Source organism: Biomphalaria glabrata, chromosome 1 (assembly GCF_947242115.1).
Source record: "Biomphalaria glabrata chromosome 1, xgBioGlab47.1, whole genome shotgun sequence".
Taxonomy (NCBI): Eukaryota; Metazoa; Mollusca; class Gastropoda; family Planorbidae; genus Biomphalaria; species Biomphalaria glabrata.
Window position 1 is genome coordinate 78,338,947 of NC_074711.1, and position 20,981 is coordinate 78,359,927.

Below are 20,981 nucleotides of genomic sequence, written 5' to 3' on the forward strand. Positions count from 1 at the left end.
AGCTCTCTCCCGCTAACGGAAAGTCGAAACAAAATATATTTTAGAGCAATTCCATTTAACCTCTTCTTCGATGGAAATGTTTAAATGCCAGGGGCGTAGCTAGGAATTTTCCCATCATTTGGGGGGGGGGGGGGACGGGGGGCTTGACCTCTTTGGGGGTCCCTGCATTTTGCGTAATATTTAGTATTTAATGTAAAAAACACTCAATTGATGGCCCTCCTCAAGTGGGAGCCTCTAGGGGGGGGGGATTTTCGAATTCTCCCCCCTCCTCCCCCCACCCTAGCTACGCCACTGTTAAATGCATCGTTGAAACAGCACAGAAACATAAAACTATTCCCGAGAGAACTGCTTTGAATATCTGTCTCGTAGGAAAATGGACGACAATTATTCAATTGTGCTGGTTGCTTCTTGTGACGAAACAGTCCATGCCTGGAATGGCGCATATCTGATTTGTCAATAGTTTCTAAATGATAATGTTTCTGTCTTTTGAATCTGAGAGTTTTCTTCTACCCTGACCAAGACATCTAAGATTGTGTTTCTCTCTGCTTTGATTTAGTAAGTGCCTAGGTCAAAAGTTATCCCCATTGTGCCTGATCCTGGCCAATCTTTTTCTACCTGTTTGAATTGTTGAATTAGGTTGTTGTTGAATTAGGTTGTTGTTGAATTAGGTTGTTGTTGAATTAGGTTGTTGTTGAATTAGGTTGTTGTGGAATTAGGTTGTTGTTGAATTAGGTTGTTGTGGAATTAGGTTGTTGTGGAATTAGTTTGTTGTTGAATTAGGTTGTTAAAACAAACGTAAAAGCTAATTAAGCATTAGACAAAGTGTTAGGAATCTTTGACTAGCATGTCTGTAAACTAACCTCCCATCGCTAACAAATAAACAAATGATTAAAGCCGATACATAGGCCTACATCATCATGGGTTCCTGTCTATAAAACAAAAGGTGACCATGATTCAATCAACTATCATAGGTCGTCATAAATCTTTGCTTCATTTTCTTTTATATAAATGTTGTGTGAGTTTTCTTTGCCTTTTTTTTTTCTTTCTTCTTATAAAAGGCTTCAAATTGCTCGTCGAAATTCAAAGTTGAAGAGATCTATGAAAAATAGAATAATCATCGACATGAGGACATGTGAGCAAAATAATAACATGGAGTCTCTAGATAGTGCACGGTTCGGACGTTTGAAAAAAAAAAAAGAGGTGAATGAAAATTGAGGTTAAATGTATTGACGAAACAATTCCTTATCTCAGTGATTCCCCAACTGGGCGTAAACATTAGCGCGACGACTGTACAAGTTTGAGAAGGCTTCCTAGTCATTTTTAGATTCTTTAAACTAGCTGGCATCAGAAAACATAAATTAAGATTACCAGGATCCCCAGTTTAGGCGGGACACTTGCGTCTTTCATAAAATATCCCTAATTAGGCCCCTAATCTATTTAAAAATCTGCTTTAGATTATCACCATTTGATTAATATGTACTTTGAAAATTATCCAGTTCGGAGCTTTGTCCTCGACTCTTATGGAATGTTCGTGTATTGGTTTACTTGAGAATATGTAGAGTAATCAATGATGCTATTTAATTGTTACTTAAGTCTTGCAAAAAAAAAAACGTATCTAAGTTTAACAACTCCACATTTACAACAATATATCTCAATAATGAAGACGTTCATGGGCGTAGCCAGGGGGTGGGGTGGGGTGGGGTTCAACATTCCCCCCCCCCACTCACGAAATGAAATCCTCCCCTGCCGGGGGGGGGGGTCTGAGCTTAGTGACTAATTTTTTGCTTTGATTTTGTTTTAGGTGAGATTTTAATACTAAACCATCACTTGTCCCAGCGCAGCCAATGGTTTTTGAGTTTAAAACCCCCTACCAGGACGTATAGCAGTTGAATCCACCTCTTCTATAAAACAAAAACAAAAAAAAAAACAAAAAAAATAACGCAAACGACAATCCCCAAATTTCAAGAGTATAGAATTTGATTTTAAAACCTCCTCCGAAATTAACGATATTTGACTATCCATTTTTCAGTCACCAGATTCTATAAGCGTTGCCAAGAGAGTTTTATGTTTAACCCCCCTCCCCCAGCGGGGTTTGCAGCTCAAAACCACCTAATTCATATAAAAAGAGCATATTACACACTCAAAATTATATGAGCGTAGCAAAATGGTGTTTTAAATTTAAACCTCTTCAGCGGGTTTGAAGCTAGAAAATACCTCTTAAATATTAAAAAAAAAAGGAAATTACACGCACGAAATATAGTGAGCATAGCCAAAGGGGTTTTGAGTTTACTCTCCCCCCCCTTTCAGTGGCGTTTGAAGCTAAAAAATACCCCTACAATATAAAAAAGACAGTTACTCAAATTTCTATGAGCGTAGTCAAAGGGGTTTTGAGTTTACCCCCCTTTTCAGCGTGGTTTGATGCTAAAAAATACCTCTTCAATTTAAAATTAAGCAAATACACACTAAAAATTCTATGAGCCTAGCCAAGCCAATGGGGGGTTTTGAGTTTAAACCCCTCCTCCTCCAGAGGGCTTTTTAAAAGTATAAAACCCCTCCATGTAGTTTTGAGTTTAAAATCCCCCTACATAGAGTTTTGAGGTTGAAAACCTCTCTCTTCAATATTATTCTAAATCAAACTACAGTCACTAAATTGATAAATTCTATGAACGTAGTTAAAGGGGTTTTGAATTTGTTAAAAAAAAATTCACAGATTTTTTTAGTTTAAAATCCCCCAACAGATGATTTTGACGATAAAACTTCCCTTTTCGATATAAAATCTAAAGCAAGCTACAGTCACCTAATTCCAAGAGCGTGGCTAAGAAAGGTTATACATTTCTACTGTGGCTCAACAAAGATGGCTAAGACGGATTTTAGGATTCAGTTATAGAGATCGGGTCTCAATCACGGAAATCCTATGCCGAACTGGGAGTCGACCCCTTAGTAAGGTTGTGACAGAGCGTCGCATGAGGTTTGCGGGACATGTCTCTGACAAAATGAATTACGCATAATAAGAGTTGCGATGACATGGAGGCCATTACGAGGAAAGCGCAAACAGTGACATCCTAGTACAAACTTGGCGCCACACTATCGTGGAGGTCCTCAGAGCAGGTGGGAAGAGGCTTCAGACATTGCCAGTGACAGTTTTGTGTAAACAGCTTGCCGCCCAATGCGCCTAAAGGCGAGGAAGAATATAATTAGGTAAGAAAAGCACATAAGATTTTTGAAAAAAAAAACTTTTTTAATATCAGGATAAAGCACTGTAGATACCTCAGAATATGCATTTAGTTAGCTTTTAATACCGGAAATAGTGCTTGGCACTAACTCCAGGAAGAATTCATTCTAGGATACAATAAACGTCTTCCGAAAGAAGGGTTAGAATGTAATAGGGATTAACTATGTGCGTGTGCGCACACACACACATATATTGGCGGGGGGGGGGGGGGGGAGAAAAATCCCTCCCCCCCCCCCTAAAAAAAATCCTGGGTACGCCAATTTTCCCACTAACTCCAGGAGATTGATTTTTTTAGTTTTTGGCACATCGGCACAATTTAGGCCAAGTCGTGACCGTAATCCCTCAAGGGTTACTCTCTCTCCCTTCATACCACAAGAGCTATATTATATAGTTAAACCATTAAAACCAAGGTCCATTCACAGCTAAAATAGTAAAGGTAGTAAACATTTAATAATTTAATACAAATCTTTTGTAAATATTATATGTTCACGATTTCACAAATCAAACCTTCGCAGACAACCCCACCTCCCGGACAAAGCCCAGTAGGCCTATACTGGCCGTCGGGGGGGGGGGGGGGGAGAGACCTCCCCCGAAAATAAATCTTGACTACGCCCATGAAGATGTTATTTTCTTTTTTCGATGTCAAACAAATAATTAATTACAAGTAATTAATTGACTAATTGGTTAGTTTTTTTTTTTTTTAATTGATTTGTGATGGTTGGTCGCTATGCTAGCCACATGACACAGTCGTTAACCGTGGGCCACAGAAACATGAGCTTTACATCATCTGGCTGGCTGCCATATAGATCGCAAGGACTGAAAAGGGCAATTTAATTTTTTTTAAAGTCTTGCATTTATCAAATTTCAAATATATTTTTTATAACCCATATTTCTACAGTTTATCCGGAGCATTCGTTGTTGTCCAAGTTGTCAGGGACCTAATGATATTTGTCTCGTTCACTTGTGCCAGTCCGTCTTTTCGACGTCATTTATTCAACATTGTTTCGTTGGCACTGGTGCGAAGGTAGGCAAAATTTTATACGCAGTAGATCTAGATATATATAGATTCTAGACAAATATCCACTTTGTTGACTTTCGATCTATTCGATGCAGCTTATTGAATAAATAATTTTAAAAAGGGAGTAAGAATGTGAGATTTTGAAATAAATAAATTATACAATGTCAAGGACGATATATTGAAACATCACAGTTGTCAGCTAGAGAGCAAAAATATTCACAACTCAATAGTGTAGATGTTATGTCCTTTTTTCAATATCAAACAAAATAATTAATTGACTAAGTGGTTAATTTTTTAGTTGGTTCATTTTTGTCAGATAAATAATTGTTTGAGGTTTCAACTTGATCCTAGAATGGGTGTGGGAGAAATAATGTGTACAATAATCTAAACTAAAAGGGATCAATCCCCACATATTTACCCATGTCTCTGAATACTGAAGGAATAATTACCCTAGTTGGTATCAAACAAAATAATTTATTACCAGTAATATGAATGAATGGAGGAGAAAAAGAAATAAGATCATCGTGTCAGGAGGTTGCTGAAAGATCATTGTCAGGAGGTTGCTGAAAGATCATCATGTCAGGAGGTTGCTAGAAGATCATCGTGTCAGGAGGTTGCTAGAAGATCATCATGTCAGGAGGTTGCTGGAAGATCATCATGTCAGGAGGTTGCTGAAAGATCATTGTGTCAGGAGGTTGCTGAAAGATCATTGTGTCAGGAGGTTGCTGAAAGATCATCGTGTCAGGAAGTTGCTGCTGAAAGATTATAGTGTCAGGAGGTTGCTGAAAGAACATTGTGTCAGAAGGTTGCCGAAAGAGCATCATGTCAGGAGGTTGCTGAAAGAGCATCGTGTCTAGAAGTTGCTGCTGAAAGATAATTTTTTTCAGGAGGTTGCTGAAAGATGATCGTGTCAGGAGGTTGCTGAAAGATCATTTGTGTCAGGAGGTTGCTGAAAGATCATCTTGTCAGGAGGTTGCTGAAAGAGCATCGTGCCAGGAGGTTGCTGAAGGAGCTTCGTGCCAAGAAGTTGCTGCTGAAAGATCATCATGCCAGGGGGTTGCTGAAATAGCATCGTGTCAGGAAGTTGCTGAAAGAGCATCTTGTCAAGAGATTACTGAACGAGCATCGTACCAGAGGGTTGCTGAAAGAGCATCGTACCAGAGGGTTGCTGAACGAGCATCGTACCAGTAGGTTGCTGAAATAATGAACTCACATACATAAGAAAGAAAAAAAAAGAAAGAAGGAAAACTAGGTGACAGTTAAAACGGAAAACATGTTTTTATTTAATTGTAGCCAACTTCTAAAAGCACACTTCTTTAAAATCCAATGTGCATTTGTATTTATTTTCTGCTTTTCAGACAAAGCTCTGATCCTAAAGAAGTGTCCCAGTCGCCAGCGACCGAAACATCTCAGTTATCTATCATCATGGAAACAAAATACAAAGCCAACCACTTTTAATTACGTACTTTAATTCTTTAGGCAAAATTAGCACCGATAAAAGTTTTTTTTTTTCCTGGGTCTTGTTTGGTTACAGGAAATACGCATTTGACTTGAAAAGTATCTTAGCTTTTTAATAAAGCAAATTAGAATCAAGATCTATTATTTTAGGAATTAGTGTGGTAATAACTGTAACGGATAAATGTTGGCCCGGAGAAGTGTGTGATAGATTCGGGGACAGGGTGAGAGAAAGGAGAATCAGGGCTACATGATGTCACGTACATGCCTTTGTGACCAACGAGAGTGTGTTGCCAGTAACAACCAACAATTTTAAATTCTCCCTTAAAACATTCTTTTAGTCTATAGCATGGTTCTGTTCTCGTTGTAACAACCTGGTGAAATTGTCTGATTCAAGGAGCAATGAAGGTCTAGTGACATGAAGATACGATCCGGGGGGGGGGGGGGGGGGGATATTTGCTTGTCATTCAATATGTGGGTCGTATCTTAAGGTAATGCTAGGCCATGATTTCAACACCCAGTCCGCCCCTGCACATGTGTGTTTCTAGTGTCATGCTTGACAGCACATATTAACGGCTCACCAATATTAGTCAATATTACTAGGTCACATTGAGTGTGCGGAGGAGAATTATGCATATTTTTTCTGGATGATATTTGATTTGCATAAACTAGATATAGGGTCAAAAAATGGAATCATGGGAAGGTGATAGTTCTGTCAGTGTGGGAGACTATCAAGAAAGATAACCGCTACTATATAAGTGAGAAGCTAGCTAGCGTGTTAGTTCTAATCAGGATTAGCCTGCTGTTGGTTCACTTGTATCTAATAGTGTTTTATTTCAACTATACAATTTTATTCAAGTTGTAAATGTCTAAGTATTTTATAGTTTGGAATCAATTTCATTGAATTGAGTTTGAAAGTATTCAAAGAAAATTATTCAGCTCTGAGTTGCTTCATTGTGTCCTAGTGGTGTGTTGAATAGATTTGAATCTCTGAATCCGCGTATGTTAGATGCTCAAAAAAAAAAACAAAAACAAAAAAAAAACAACACACACACACACAAAAAACCAACATCGTGACAAGGAATGTAAAACAGCCAAGACAGGATTTGAACAAAGAACTAAAATAAAACTTTGTAACTCATTAACTCAACCTCAGTAACATAAGAACAACCAAGACAAAGTTGTAAATGAATTGAAGGTCAAACTAGTTTTAATGTCATTTATTGAAGGAGAAATGTAAACCAACATTAATAGATGAAGGTTACAATCTGGCATAGCTTTTAACTCACTCAGTGGTCAGATAACAGGAAGTTTTATCTCATTTAACAAGCCAAACAAAATATTGCACTGAAAATAACAGACTTAAAACATAACAAAAGCAGTTATTCAACTGCAGAAGTTGATTATTAATCTCTGGCATTGGGTGACTGTGAACTTTTTACTTTAATACTATAACAAAAATGAAAACTGAAAATGAATAAAATATTAATACCTTGTCTTTTGGTTAAACAATTATTTCTGCTACTTGCAATAATGATAATACAGTTTTATTAGATCATGACTAGGACAAAAAGATCAGAAAACAATATTAATAGTTATAATAACATTTATGATGAAAAGAAAAAAAGGGAAAACAAATTTACTGAAAACAAAAATCAATACTATTACTGAATTAGTAGATTAACGCTAATTAATTTAAAAAAAAAACACTTTTTTTTACAAGTAATATTTGTCTAGAAGGCTACCTGCACAAGTTTGTGGTATCCAGAGACACAATGAGATCAACTAGAGATTTTTATTTCCTCAGAAATCTTTGAATTGGAGATTGTGTGAATACTAAATATAAATCATCCAAATGGTGAGTGACTTGTTTATAACAGCTTATCTCACTTGTTTAGAACAGCTTATCTCACTTGTGTATAACAGCTTATCTCACTTGTTTAGAAAAGCTTATCTCACTTGTTTAGAACAGCTTATCTCACTTGTTCATAATAGCTTATCTCAAACTATAAAATAAACTTCATTAATCATTTTAATATTTGACTATTAAACATTGTTTTTTTTAAACATTAATACCTCTAGCAGACTTTCAGAAATGTGATCACCCAGAATGTTTATTGTTTTAAACAAAAACTTCAGAACTAATACATTTTATGTTATTTGGTCATTACCAAAGATAAAATACAGTAAGGTTCAAGACAAAGAGATCTAAACAAGGGATGAACTGCAGGGAACCCTATGGGCTTGAAACAGGCTTTATAAGAAGTAAGGTGCTTTTGTACAGGTCTGAAGCAAAAAATTAAAAGAAAACAAAAGCATGACAAAATCTAAATGAATACACCAGATCTTTAAATAAATGAATAAAACAATAAATGCCATTTTAAGCACTCAAGCTATGGTAATATAAATATTGTTTAAAAAAAGAGCACCCGTTTGAAGCAAATAATACTATTAAACAAAAGTCAAATAAAAAAAAAAATCTAAATCTATATCAATAGAAGAATTAACTACGTACAACATTTGCAAAGGAAATGAAATGACCTGATAAAAAAATAAAATGATTATAATAAATAGTAAATAAAAAATCACTGTAATTGTCAGAGTGTTATTGAAATAAAAAAATAATAATTTTAGAGTAATAATCAAAATATGAACTACCAGTACACGTGTGGACTAAAGTCAACTGACATAACAGAATTACATTTTGGCAAAGGGCTGGTTTTAAGTATTCTCACTGAACACATTGGTTAAATATTATGGTGTTAATTTGTTAGTGTTCACTGCATTCTCTCCACTCAATGTTCCCTCATTTATTTACTAGTCATTTTTTTTTGTCAACTGATAAATGTACAAATCTGTTAAATATTTAAGTCCACATTCTAAATTTATCACAAGCATCAACTCTGATATGGATCTGAAACCAAAACACAAATAAACATTTTGTTGACCATTTTTGTGACTTGTTAAATAATAGCAAGCAATAACAGCAACTCATAACGGTTTATAAATTGACATGAAAGCATGAGTGTCTAAAATTCAATTACAACAAAGCATAAGTGCTAGTGAACAAAACAAATGGCTGGAATACTCATATTAGCAATGAAAAAAATATTGTTAGCATTAGCAGCAGGTCACAATGATCCGTTGGATGGTGTGCACTTCTTCTGTGTAAGGGTTCACGCTATGTATTTCTTTCAAACAAAAACCAAATCATTGAAATAAAAAAAAAATGCATAACACACTTTCATCACCAATGCAATCAAAATTTGAAATAGGGAAAATTGGTAAAAAAAATGATCGGTACAAATTCTTTTGTTAGAGGGAAATAATATGCAAAAATGCAATCTAAGGGGGAGCAAGAAAAAAAACCCAGACAAAACAGATGCATCAATTAGTATTATTGAATACAACAAGTGAAACTCTGTTTCTGAGATGATTGTCAACAAGATATACACATATGATTTGTGATTCAAAACAATTATAGATTCTTATGTACAGTTTTAATGCCAGCAGCTCGTTAGGGCAGGACTGGAACTATTAGATTGTGCTTATAACTTGTATGTGTCATATACGTTGCTTTTTTCTTCAAAATAATAAAACAGTGATAGTCATACATCTTATGTTTTCTTGTGTTTAGAATCTGATGCTCGTGGAGACAGGCTGAGAGGTTTGCTCACACTCTCCCTGAAAGCTTTGAAGACATTAAGTTTGGAATCACTTCCACTTTCTTTCATTTTATATCCGCTAGGAGGTTTCAATGTAGCTGATTCACTACTTGACTGTGTTGGTGCTGGAGGGAGAGGAGCATCTGTTGACAACTTGACTACATCCTTGGCCACAGAGCTAGATTTTGGTTCATCTTCAGTAATACTAATATCGGAAACATCTGATTTAATCTCATCTAGCACAATTTTCTTGCTTGCTTCAGGATTAGCGTTCAGCTTTTTCTTACTATTTGTAGACTTACTGGACTGCACCAGTTCACCTCTCCAGGAAAATCTTTCCCGAAATGCTGATTTTACATCATTGACATCTGCCGTTGAGAACGATCTAGACTTCCTGGATAAAATTTTGGTAGCTAGAAAAGAAGGGTCGCCAAGTGATTTCAGCGGGCGTGGAGAAGCTACATATTGAGATGAGCCAGGTAATGATGCACTGCTTATTCCTGAAGCATCATTTAATCCAGGAAGAGATGAAGACAAATTGGCTTCTAAGCCCCTCAAAGAGTTGAGCCCATCCATACTTCTCCTTAAGTTCTCTGTGCTCAGATGGACTTTGCATGCAGCTCTAAGATCTTCTTTGTTTTCATATATTTTTTTCTTTCTCATACCATCAGTATCCTGTCTTTGCAAGGACAAGGCTTGAGTCACAGCTGCACTCACTGGTTCAGAGCGCCTTCTTTGTCCATCTTCTAAATCCATTTTTTTGCGCAAAATCCTTCTCATTACCTCTGAATTGCCTTTCGAGACACCCTTACTAGGTTGTGGTATGATCCTAGGTGGAGCAGGGGTTGGTACAGTAGGAGGAGCTTGTGGGGCTTCTGAGGTTCTAATATCTGAATAATCAAACATTGGATGAAGAGTTTCTGACACTACATTTTCAGCCCCTCTGGATTCCAGCGTCAAAGGCTGCTGAGGTGGGAGAGGTGCTGATTCAGTTTTCTGAATAGAGGTTCTGGGTGGCACATCTGGCTTATCAGACACTTTTGGGGTGATGGTAAAAAAATCTGTAGGTCTGGATGCAGCTGTGTTAGTATGAGAGGACGTAGCTGAACTAGGTTGAGACATAATAGTTTTGACAGAGCCTCCTAAAGGAGGAGAAGGCTCCTTTAAGCTAGACTCTGCCACTGGACTTTCTGGCATTTTTCTTCTGCGAATACTGGGGCTTCCAGGGTAGTGGGATATCAAACTACCACCTCCATGATTCTGTGCCAACTGGGACACCAATTGCTGAAATAAAAATAGAAACAATGCATAACCAGACTAGGAATGAAAAATAATATATTTCTCTAAAAGGTCTATCAGACTAATAATTTATAAAAAAAAGATGAGAAAAATGAAACTAGATGTAAAGAAAATAGCTTAGCTAAATACTTTTCATTAGTGTTTTTTTTTTCTTCTTTTCAAAGCTGCCTCCATGATAATACCTAAAAAGTGATGTCTAATGAATGCATAAGCTCTTTGTTTAAAAGATAAAGCCCTATTTGAACTCAATCCAGCATATTTATCAGAATTCCAATGTAACTCAGGTAAAACTATTTTTTAAGTCACCAACCTTAATTGCTTCAGTTCGTTGATATTCTAACCTTGCCATCTCAGTGGAAATACAAGGAGGAAGGTCTGGTATAGACCGGTACAAAGAAAACTTGGTTGTAAGAATAAAATGCTGGGGAAAAAACAAACAACAACTGGTTATTCACTCTTTCACTTCATTGTTATCTTACTAGCCATGCATGCTCAATAGTTGAGTTAGAGGGCAGTACCTCAACAAGGACAATGATTATACAGTAAGTTGTGCTGCTAAGACCAGGTAACATACGCTCCAACAGTCCAGAGGTACCCACTAGGGAGCAGTTGACTATGACAGCGATGACACTAAACACAAGCAGAACATCCTGGAAGGAACCAGAAATGAGAGAAGCAGTTCAATAGCTGGTTGTTGAATATAAAACAGTCAAAGTAGTCATATTTACACAATTTATAGTGTTGGTTTCATGTTAATAACAAAAAAATAGAAAGTGTGGCTATGTAAAACTATTAGTGTAATTTAAAAAAATATTTTCTATTGACAAAAGAGGAATATAAAATGAGTGTATTGGATCTATACCAGAAGGGAGCATTTAAAAACATTAATAAAACTTATGTAACAGTTTAACTAGCTTTACAAGCTAATTGTAAATGTCTAGTGATAAAAAAAAATTACCATACAAATTTTAATAGTGTATTTTAAGAGAGTTTACTAGTGATATCAATCTATTTATATACTTTATAATGTACCATAATATACTTGTGTGATTGTAAGTTTATGGGATTTATACATTGTATTGAAAGGAGTTAAAGGGATTGTTATTTTTTTTATAAGGATGATCCTACGAGTTCTATGCACAAAAAAAGTGGGAGTGCTTGTATAAGAGGGGAAGAGGAAAAAAAAAAGAGTTAAAGGTTGTCAATGTGTTTATTTGTTTACTTCTTAATATTGCAATAAAAAATATTCAAGTACATGTGAAATGTCTTTTTAATCAACATCATATAAAAGTAACATCTGAACAATTACATTATAGACAGCTTTGCATATAGCAGGATCACTACTTCATGGTGACCTACCTGCCAAATCCCGATACTATCCACACGCTGGCCAAATGGTCTTTGGAAAGTCAGGCACAGCTTAAAGGCATCAGAACGTATCTCAATGACATTGTTAAACAAGGCACAGAGAGCTGCAAGAGGGAAAGCTGACGAGAACAAGGTGATGTAGCCAAACTGTATGCACATCTCCAGATAGTCGTCTAAAGTGTCCTCATACTAGAAAAATTATTATAGCAAGACAAAATAACAAACTATAGTCTTCATACTAGAAAAAACATTATAATAAAATCATGGAAGTGTCTTTGTTTTTAGTAATAAATAATTCATTTTGGTTGAACAAAAAAAAAACAGTGACTTGTATGCATTTTTTTACTATGTGAAAACAACCTCATTGCACTGTGCAGGGTTATAAATGAGCTCCTACAATTATAAATGAGCTCCTACAATGATTTGTCTATGTACATGTGCCGTTCCCCAAAGGGCTGTTTAATAAATGGCGTGTCCCGCACGGTTAGCCTGGTAGATCAAAGGAAAATGACGGGGGAGTCCCGGTGGTCCAGCCTTTGACCGCGTCTCTAGTCCGCGAATCCAGAGTGTGAATTCTTTTCCCATTACTCTTTATTCATTGTTAATTTATTTCACTCAACTTATAAATATATAATGAGTTCTAAATGTGTTGGTTATTGAAAGCTCTTTGATATTTTATCATCCAATGAACAACTTACTTTCTTCATTGCACTTTCCACTTCTGCTTGGGTGAGTGCAGGTAGAGCTTCCTCATCTTCCTCTGTCAAGGTACTGCTGTCACTGTCAGAGTCTTTTGCCCCATCTTTCTTGGAGTGCATGCTGGAGCTATGAGCTTTGGGTCTGGCTGTCATCCTCCGCACTTCTTTCTCCACAGAGGCGGGAGACATCTGTGTGGCTATACGGTATCCTACACTGTACAAGCGAGCTTTCCAAATGATATATGGTGCAAGTGCCTCTTTTACATTTCCGAGAACCTGACGTGTAATTAGGAGTGCTGCAAGTTGCTAGTTGGGAAAAATATATAGACTTAAAATATATCAATAAGTAAATATGAAGTGAAGTATATAGTTTTATTAACCAATTGTTTTACAAAGATAAAATCTAGGGGAACTTTGCAATCATAGAAAACAAATTCAATATAGCTTTGTAAAAAAAAATTGCTATTAGATATAAATCATAGTAAGGAGTAAATCAATTTCAAAGGCTGTTACAGCTATGGGGTGTCAATGGGATAAGCTCCCACTGCCCAAGATCAGAACAGCATGTGTGCTGGGTACGACCCTCGCTGAGAGTAAAAGGACTGTGGCAGCATTAGAAAATAGAAAGAGGAAGAAGCTGCCCTATCCAATAGCCCTAAAGCAGATGCATTAAAAACATGAACTGTGGCAAAGTTGGCAGCCACTAAATCTGCTTGTTTAGTCACAGATTCTGCCTCAATTCAAGGAAAAAACAACACCAGTTATTCACTTGGTCAGGAGGAGATATATATATAAAAAGGTCAAATCTTTGTTGTCTAAGCAATTTAAGACATTCGTTAAAACAAGAATATTACTCCTTTACATTAATCTAGTCTTTCATTTCAAAGTGCCTGAGTGGTAAAGTACTTGGCTTCCAGAGCAATGGGTTTCGGGTTCAAATTCCTGCAATGACTGAGATTTTGAATTTCAGGATTTTCAGAGTGCTCGTTAGTCCACCCAAAAAGTAAAGGAGGTTGCTGACCAAAGGACGCAGTCAAAAACTGTAGCGACAGAAGCTGATAACTTTTACATGGTATGCAAGGTCTGGAATGGTTCTTTTCATTACTTCATTTCAAAGGAATTTCTTATAAAACTAATGTTGAAATAGCCAACAAAAAGAAAGCGATTAAGCTACACTTGTCATAAAAAAACAACAACAAAAAACCACCCAAGTTCTTTTGAGTTGTCTGTTTATACGAAACTAATATCAGAAAAAGATATAGGTGGTGTCAACTAAACAATAAAAAAAATCCACCTACATCACGAAGTCGATCCATATCACGGAGGTAAAATCCAATATAAAACAATGACAGAAATGAGTTGACAAACTGAAACTGAGAGTTGAAAAAACAACAAAACAATTAATACAAATAACTTCTTAAATATAACTACCTAATAATCATTACCATTGGCCAGGAAAAACAATAAATAACATCAATAAAATTGATAAAGATTTACCAACATCTATGTAATGTTTATTTCAAAGGTAAAAACTAGTTTAAAAATGAAGTTGCAAAGTTATAAATTAGCACTGGACTTTTGTTTATAATTTTAAAAAGACGTTACTATAAAGTGTTTTGGTAATAAGTCTATATGAAATATTCACAACTACTCACCATTACTAACTTTATAATAAGACTTGTCTCATGAGATTGTTCCAATCTGTAATTTTCTAAATGATTTGAAAAAAAAAAAAAACAACCCACAAGTAAATAGCATATAATTTTAAATTATATAATGTAATCAGCAGCTAGCAAACATTTTTTTTCTATATTTATGAATAATTACATTAATTTGATTGCTATGGTTACATCTCAAAAAGTGCACTTATTTTCAAAGAGAAGTAGTGCTCTAATGAAACTGTATAGTGCACAGTTCAAAACCCCCCCAAAAAATTCTTAAGGTTACAGTTATACAGTTATTTATTAATTTTTTTTTTTTTTACTGTAAACTGATACATGTTTTAAAGGCAACTACACAAATAAAAAAAAAAGTTTAGATGTTGTACTATTTGTGTAGCTTTGAGACTTTTTTTTTCATTAGATTTTTTTTCCTTTTTTTTTTTTTTCACTACATTCTTTCTTTATCAAATTACCTTTATGAGTGAGCCAGATTGCTATTTCTTTATACACTTCATCTAAAATAGTGACCACCACAGCTAACAGGACTTTAGGTAGAAAACTAAAGATATAAGGAAGTTCTTCTTCAGCAATGAGTCCATTCACCCACTCCTTCAACATGGCAAGGAAAAAAAAGGATTACCATGAATTGATCAATAAATCACATAACAACATAAACCAGACATGTATCTTGAGAAGTTTAATAAAGAACCCATAACTCTAAATTGCTAGAAAGCAACCGACATTCGACATTAATTAATTAATACAAAATATTAGTGAGTCATTTTGGGAAAAAAAAAATAAAAGGGTACTTGGAACTGAAGAAGTCTAGTAAACAGGATCTCTGAATAGTAAAAATAATGTAGAGAAACAAAGGGCAATGAGAATCATGGTAATGTTATCTGTGTTCTCAATGTGTAAGACACAGTCTTTGCTCTGGTATTACATTCAAAAGGAAACAGTGAACCATTGCCTACAAACTGTTTTACTAATGAGATATTAGAAAAGGGCTTTCCACCACAGGTAGTCTGTACAGTTAGCTTTGTGAAAGTAGCTGGCTGTGTGTGGAGAGGGGGGGCTTAAAATACTTTGAAAAGTAGATTACCAGCAACAAAATCTAAATAAAAATTTTGCTGTTTTCTATATTTTAATCAAAATTTGATAAACATATAAGGAAAGGGTTAGAGATATTACTAGACAATCACAAGTGACTTCAGACAGAATGAGATCATTAATCTTTATATTTTAATGTACAGAATTCTTGTATGACATGGCATATATTTTTATCACCATCAAGCTCTTAGGTTCAAAAGATTACTAGATTAGTATTTTTTTCTCTCTAATGCTATATTGTTTGTGTAAAGCAAGTAAAATAGATTCTAATAAATACACTAAATTCCAAGTTTATTAAGATATTGTAGGAGCTAGTATTTAATGATTAATACTTTCCAAGGCTGGTTTCAGTAATCTTAAAGATGTCTTCAGTCGAAGCTTCTGAACAAATAATTACAATGTTCACCAAGATACAAGGAGAATCAGCTTATGAACATTGTGCTTCCGATTCCATTAATAAATCTTAAAATGTGTAAATTGCAATGTTCTATAAATTAAAAAAATGAGCCACTGTTTGATGACTTAATAATTAAGACTTTTCTATAAGTCATATAATTAACTACTTCTGACAACAAAATATGCAAATGCTGCACAATTTGTGCACATTGTATGCAGACTTATTGATCTTTGAAGCTTTTGACAGCAGCTGTGTAGCATACATTTTTGCATTTCTTTTTTTTTTTTAATTACATAAAAAAAATCAACACTGGAAACAGATGTTACAGTATCAAAGACACCATAATGATTAGAATTTTCTTTTAAAATTAAAATGACTTCAACTGTAAAGAATTTTCTGTTGAAAGTGTGAACAAATATTTTATGATATGAGATTATATTGTAGTTGAAAAAATTATCATTATTATGATCATCACAGTAACAAATGTTAAAGTGAAACATGTTCAGCTGTATATGTGCATTATCACAATTAGTTCTGTTAAACAACAAGTGAGCACTTTAGTTATCTTGATAAATTATTCATTTGGGTGACAAATTTTGGAATTCAATATTTGTTAGAATAGCTCATGTTTTTAAGGGCAGCTTATAGTGAGCCTTTATGTTTAACTGGGGCTAAGCACATGAATAAATGATTATGGAACTCCTCCAGTTAAGGGAGGCAGAAATTTAAAAAAAAATAAAATTTTAAGTTTCTCTGACCTACATATTCAGTATGTTAGCTATATATGGATATATTAACCAGTAAAAAATGATATTTTACAAGATTAATCATTAATATATAACAATAAATTAGCAAAGAAACAAAACAGAACAACCTACAAATGTCTAAGAAAAAATCTCCTTACCTGAAGTTCGAAACATAAAAGCATTATAATGAAAACAAATGCAAGGCAAATGGCAATGACAGGAAATGTGACGAAGTACTGAAACAGAAGACGCTTCCATGCTGGGTAAGCTAACTCCAGATGACCTGTGATTGGGCTCTTTACAAGATCTCCCTGTAACAGAAACAAAAAATATTTTAAAAATGTAGAAGTAGTGAAAAGTTATCAAGAAACAAAAAAAACATCCATTTTTTTTTAAAATCTGACTTCAGTTTGTTAAGAAAATACTTCATGCAAAATCAAATTTAGATAGCCATTCAGACCTTGAAGAGAGGTCTTGGGTCTTTCAGCAGATCATCTTTCTTTTCTAAGGTACCCCATTTGTAGCAATACACTGTAGAAGCCCTCTTCCAGAATTTGAGATACAGTGTAGCCCAAATGACGTTGAAGAGTGCAAATCCTACATAGCATAAATCTTCTAAGAGCTGCAATATAAATATAAATATATATAAATATATTTGTGTTTAGAATTTTTTTTTAAAAAAAAAAAGCTTACAAAGGATGACTGTTTGCAAACATTTGCTTTTACGAAAATCTATTGTACAGAATAGGAGCCAAACAGGGATGTCTTCTTTCACCTTCTAGTATTGGATTGGGTCACAAAAGTAACCTACTCTAATGCAGGGAAACAAATCCAATGGACTCCCACACAAAAGCTGGAAGATCTGGAATTCACTGATGACATAGCCCTATTATCACACAGACTACAGGATATGCAAGAAAAGGTCACAGCTTTAAGCGAAGTAGGAAAAAGAGTAGGCCTCAAAATAAACCACCAAAAAACAAAAGTACTTACAGTAAACAATAAACAAATTGGAGACATAGTACTGGATTCTCAGACAATAGACCAAATAGAAAATTTGATATACCTTGGGAGTGTAGTCAGTATATCAGGTGGAACTGATGAAGACATTAAACGCTGTATAAATCTAGCACGTCAGACATTTACACAGCTAAAACCAACCTGGAAATCTCCTCACATCTCAAACAAGACTAAACTTAGAATCTTTAACTCTAATGTCAAGGCTTTCCTACTGCATGGTTCTGAAACATGGAGAACAACTGAAGCCACAACAAAAAAAATACAGACCTTCATCAACAGATGCCTGAGAAATATCCTAAAAATACACTGGTATGACAAAGTAGAAAACACCAAACTGTGGGAGATGAGTGGACAGAAAAATATAGAAGTGCAGATCTTAGAGAGGAAGTGGAGATGGATTGGTCACACCCTTAGAAAAGATACCAGCAACAGAGCTAGGCAGGCCTTAGAGTGGAACCCCCCAGGGAACAAGCCGCAGAGGAAGACCAAAAAGAACATGGCGACGCAGTCTACTTGAAGAAGCAGAGAAGACAGGGAAGAGCTGGGAAACCATAAAAAAATTAGCAAGAGACCGTGGAGAGTGGCGTGTTTTTGTCGAGGCCCTATGTTCCATGAGGAACTCAAAGGAGTGATGATTGTACAAAATAAGTTTGTTGTAATTTTACATCCCAATTTCCATTCATTAATTAATAATTATATGCATAAAAAACAAAACAAATGCAAATCTTAAACTCTACTATTACCTGATTTTGTCCTTGCATAAGAAATATGATGAGACCAACAAGGGCTGGAAGAATTAGCCATGTTGTGTAATGACCCAGATATGCAAAGTATAAACCAATTTTCACACCAAAGTATCGACAGACCTCATCTGATAATAAAACATCCATTCTATATTAAGTTTTCCAAGTAAATCTTTTTAAATAGTTGCTTAATGATACAATTTATTTTTAAAAAGTTGGCACCTAACGACAAATAAATATAGGTTTTACCTAAGGGCTGTTTTGAGAAGATGGCTTGAACCCAAGTCTGGCGTAAAATCTTGAGATCATTATGATTATGTAAAGGAAACACTTGTGAAACAACCTTATTTATTATTAACAAAGGAACTGAAAATATAATTAATTGCACTTCAAATTAGTTAATAAACTTTTTTAAAATTAAAAAACAAAAAAAAAACTTTCTTTTAAAAAATTGTAAATATAAATGATTAAATGTATACATATAAACTATGTGCAAACAAATATTTATGCAATTCACAATGTAATAGTGTCTGACCTATAGGCTGTCCTTCAATAAAAGTTATCCCAGCAAGTGTGTCTTCTCCAGTGGCTCGAAGCTCATGGAGAAAATGCAGCACAATACTCTGCCTTTCTTGGCTAGTTAGAAATGTGGATTCATCTTCAATGCCAGCAAAACAGTCTTGATCCTCAAAAACAAATTCTTTCATTCCTCCTCCATAATCTGACTTCAGCGGCTTCAAAATACCTAACTCTTCTGCTCCTTGCAAAAGACTAAAAAAAAAAATGAGTGTATACGTTATTATAATAACAAGTAAGTTAACCAGATTTATCTTTTAACAATGTTTACTGGAAAAGGTCATGAAGTAAAAAAACAACAAAGCATAAACTAGAAAATAAACTAACTTGTCATAGAGCGCTGTCAAATAGAAGCCATAGATGCCAGTATGGCTGTGATGGCGAACATGGACAGTGAGAGCTGGGGCCCGAGTTTTCAAACGGGCCAGAAGCCACATTAAAGTGGCATCATCAGTATGTGCTGGGAATGTTAAGACTACATCACAGTTTTGTGTTGGTATTGCTGGAAATAAAACTTTGCTTGAAACTACCAATCTTTTTGCACCGAGTGATCTTCGCCCTAAAAGTCTATATGCTATTAAATGAAAAAAATACATATTATAATATATAAATATACATAAAGCATAAAAAAATGTTTACAATTAGTAATTTTACTTCTACTATGTAACTAATATATTACATGTTAAATCACAACCATAACACAAAAAATAGAATAAATATAATTATTTTTATTCTAATCAATATAATTGATTGAATTGATTCTTGTTGGTCGAATCAGGGTGTGCTGGATTACCAAAAAATAGTCAGATATTTCCAAAGGTTAAGTGTAATTCACAAAAAATTTAAAATTTGTGTATCTTATTCACTATTGTGGTGAACTTTGTCAAAAGCCTTGGAAAAATCTAAGATACTGAGTTATAGATAGTCTAAGATAGTTAAGATAGCATCTAATTCTAAGATCTATGACTATGATCTACTAGGACTAGATTTCACTAGAATATTCTACTAATTCTAGATCTAGATATATATCTAGATTATTCTAGATCTATTCATTAGATAAAGTCTATTGAGACTATTGTTATAATTTGTTTGCTCACTATATTTAGTATTAATTATCTAGTGACCTAGTCTAATATTTATAATGACCTAATGCCTAATGGCACTGACTAAGCTATATCTAGAATCTAGATTATTCTAGATCTAGATCTAGACCTAGATATAGTATATAGATCTATGACCTATGACTATGACTATGATCACTATGATTCTGAGTATGATGACCTAAGGCTAAGTAAGTCAAAGATTAAGACTAAGAATAAAAAAAATGAATAAAAGTAAGATAAAGATAATCAGATAAATCAGTAATCACATAAGACATAAAGACATAGATTAAAATTAAGAGATAAAATGATAAAATTCATAAATTATTAAATGAAATAAATGACATAAAATAAAAAAATCATCGTCATCATCAAAATAAAATTCAAAATAGATCTAGACTCTATAACTAAACCTACGTATTCTATGTCGAATAAAACCATGATGGCCTCCATCCTTCTGTCTCTCTGATCTGCGCTCTTGATCTTCCGAAAACATACTCAAAATGTAAGAACAAGCTTATAAAATCGTTGGTAAAGCGATATTTTTATTATTTTGCAGATGAGAGACGCCATGTTTGTTTTGCTTAAAAATAAATAAAATGAAAAGTTTAAAAAGTAGATCAAATGAAACGGTGTAAAATCTAGATCTATATTCTATATATAATAGACTCTCTCTCTATATATAGATCTATATATATGCAAATATATATAATATAACTTATCTTATTTCTTAAAGATGATTTCGTTGTATCTTAAGATTTTTTTTACATTAATTTGAAAAATTAACTGAACATTAATTTCGGTTTTTAGAATCATGACTAAATTTACCTCTAAGTTATAATGATATTATGATGATCTTTTTTTTTACTTACACCGTTTAATTTTTATACACA

The 20,981-nt window shown here is 34.3% G+C and overlaps 2 protein-coding genes across 3 annotated transcripts in view; one reads left to right on the plus strand and one right to left on the minus strand.

The window, feature by feature from the left end:
* Window positions 1-6,148, plus strand: part of LOC129923916 (proto-oncogene Mas-like) — a 47,615-nt gene extending 41,467 nt beyond the window's left edge. The window contains exons 7-8 of one of the 2 annotated variants that reach the window (XM_056016986.1): window positions 4,131-4,256; window positions 5,609-6,148. In XM_056016986.1, coding sequence (XP_055872961.1) covers window positions 4,131-4,256; window positions 5,609-5,708 — 226 coding nt within the window. In that variant the 3' untranslated portion in view covers window positions 5,709-6,148. Of the gene's footprint in view, window positions 1-1,058; window positions 1,421-4,130; window positions 4,257-5,608 lie in introns of those variants that run through there. The other variant, XM_056016994.1, reaches the window with a different exon arrangement.
* A 738-nt stretch (window positions 6,149-6,886) lies between these two features.
* LOC106071298 (anoctamin-8-like) lies at window positions 6,887-20,678 on the minus strand. Its single transcript, XM_056016975.1, has 15 exons — window positions 20,506-20,678; window positions 19,316-19,562; window positions 18,948-19,183; window positions 18,662-18,778; window positions 18,413-18,540; window positions 17,110-17,271; window positions 16,808-16,960; window positions 14,870-15,005; window positions 14,391-14,446; window positions 14,034-14,108; window positions 12,736-13,041; window positions 12,029-12,226; window positions 11,188-11,319; window positions 10,980-11,090; window positions 6,887-10,654 (listed from the first exon to the last, which is right to left on the minus strand). The coding sequence occupies exons 1-15, from the start codon at window positions 20,582-20,584 to the stop codon at window positions 9,323-9,325; spliced, it is 3,468 nt and encodes a 1,155-aa protein (XP_055872950.1). The 5' UTR covers window positions 20,585-20,678; the 3' UTR covers window positions 6,887-9,322.
* Between the last annotated feature and the right edge of the window lie 303 nt (window positions 20,679-20,981).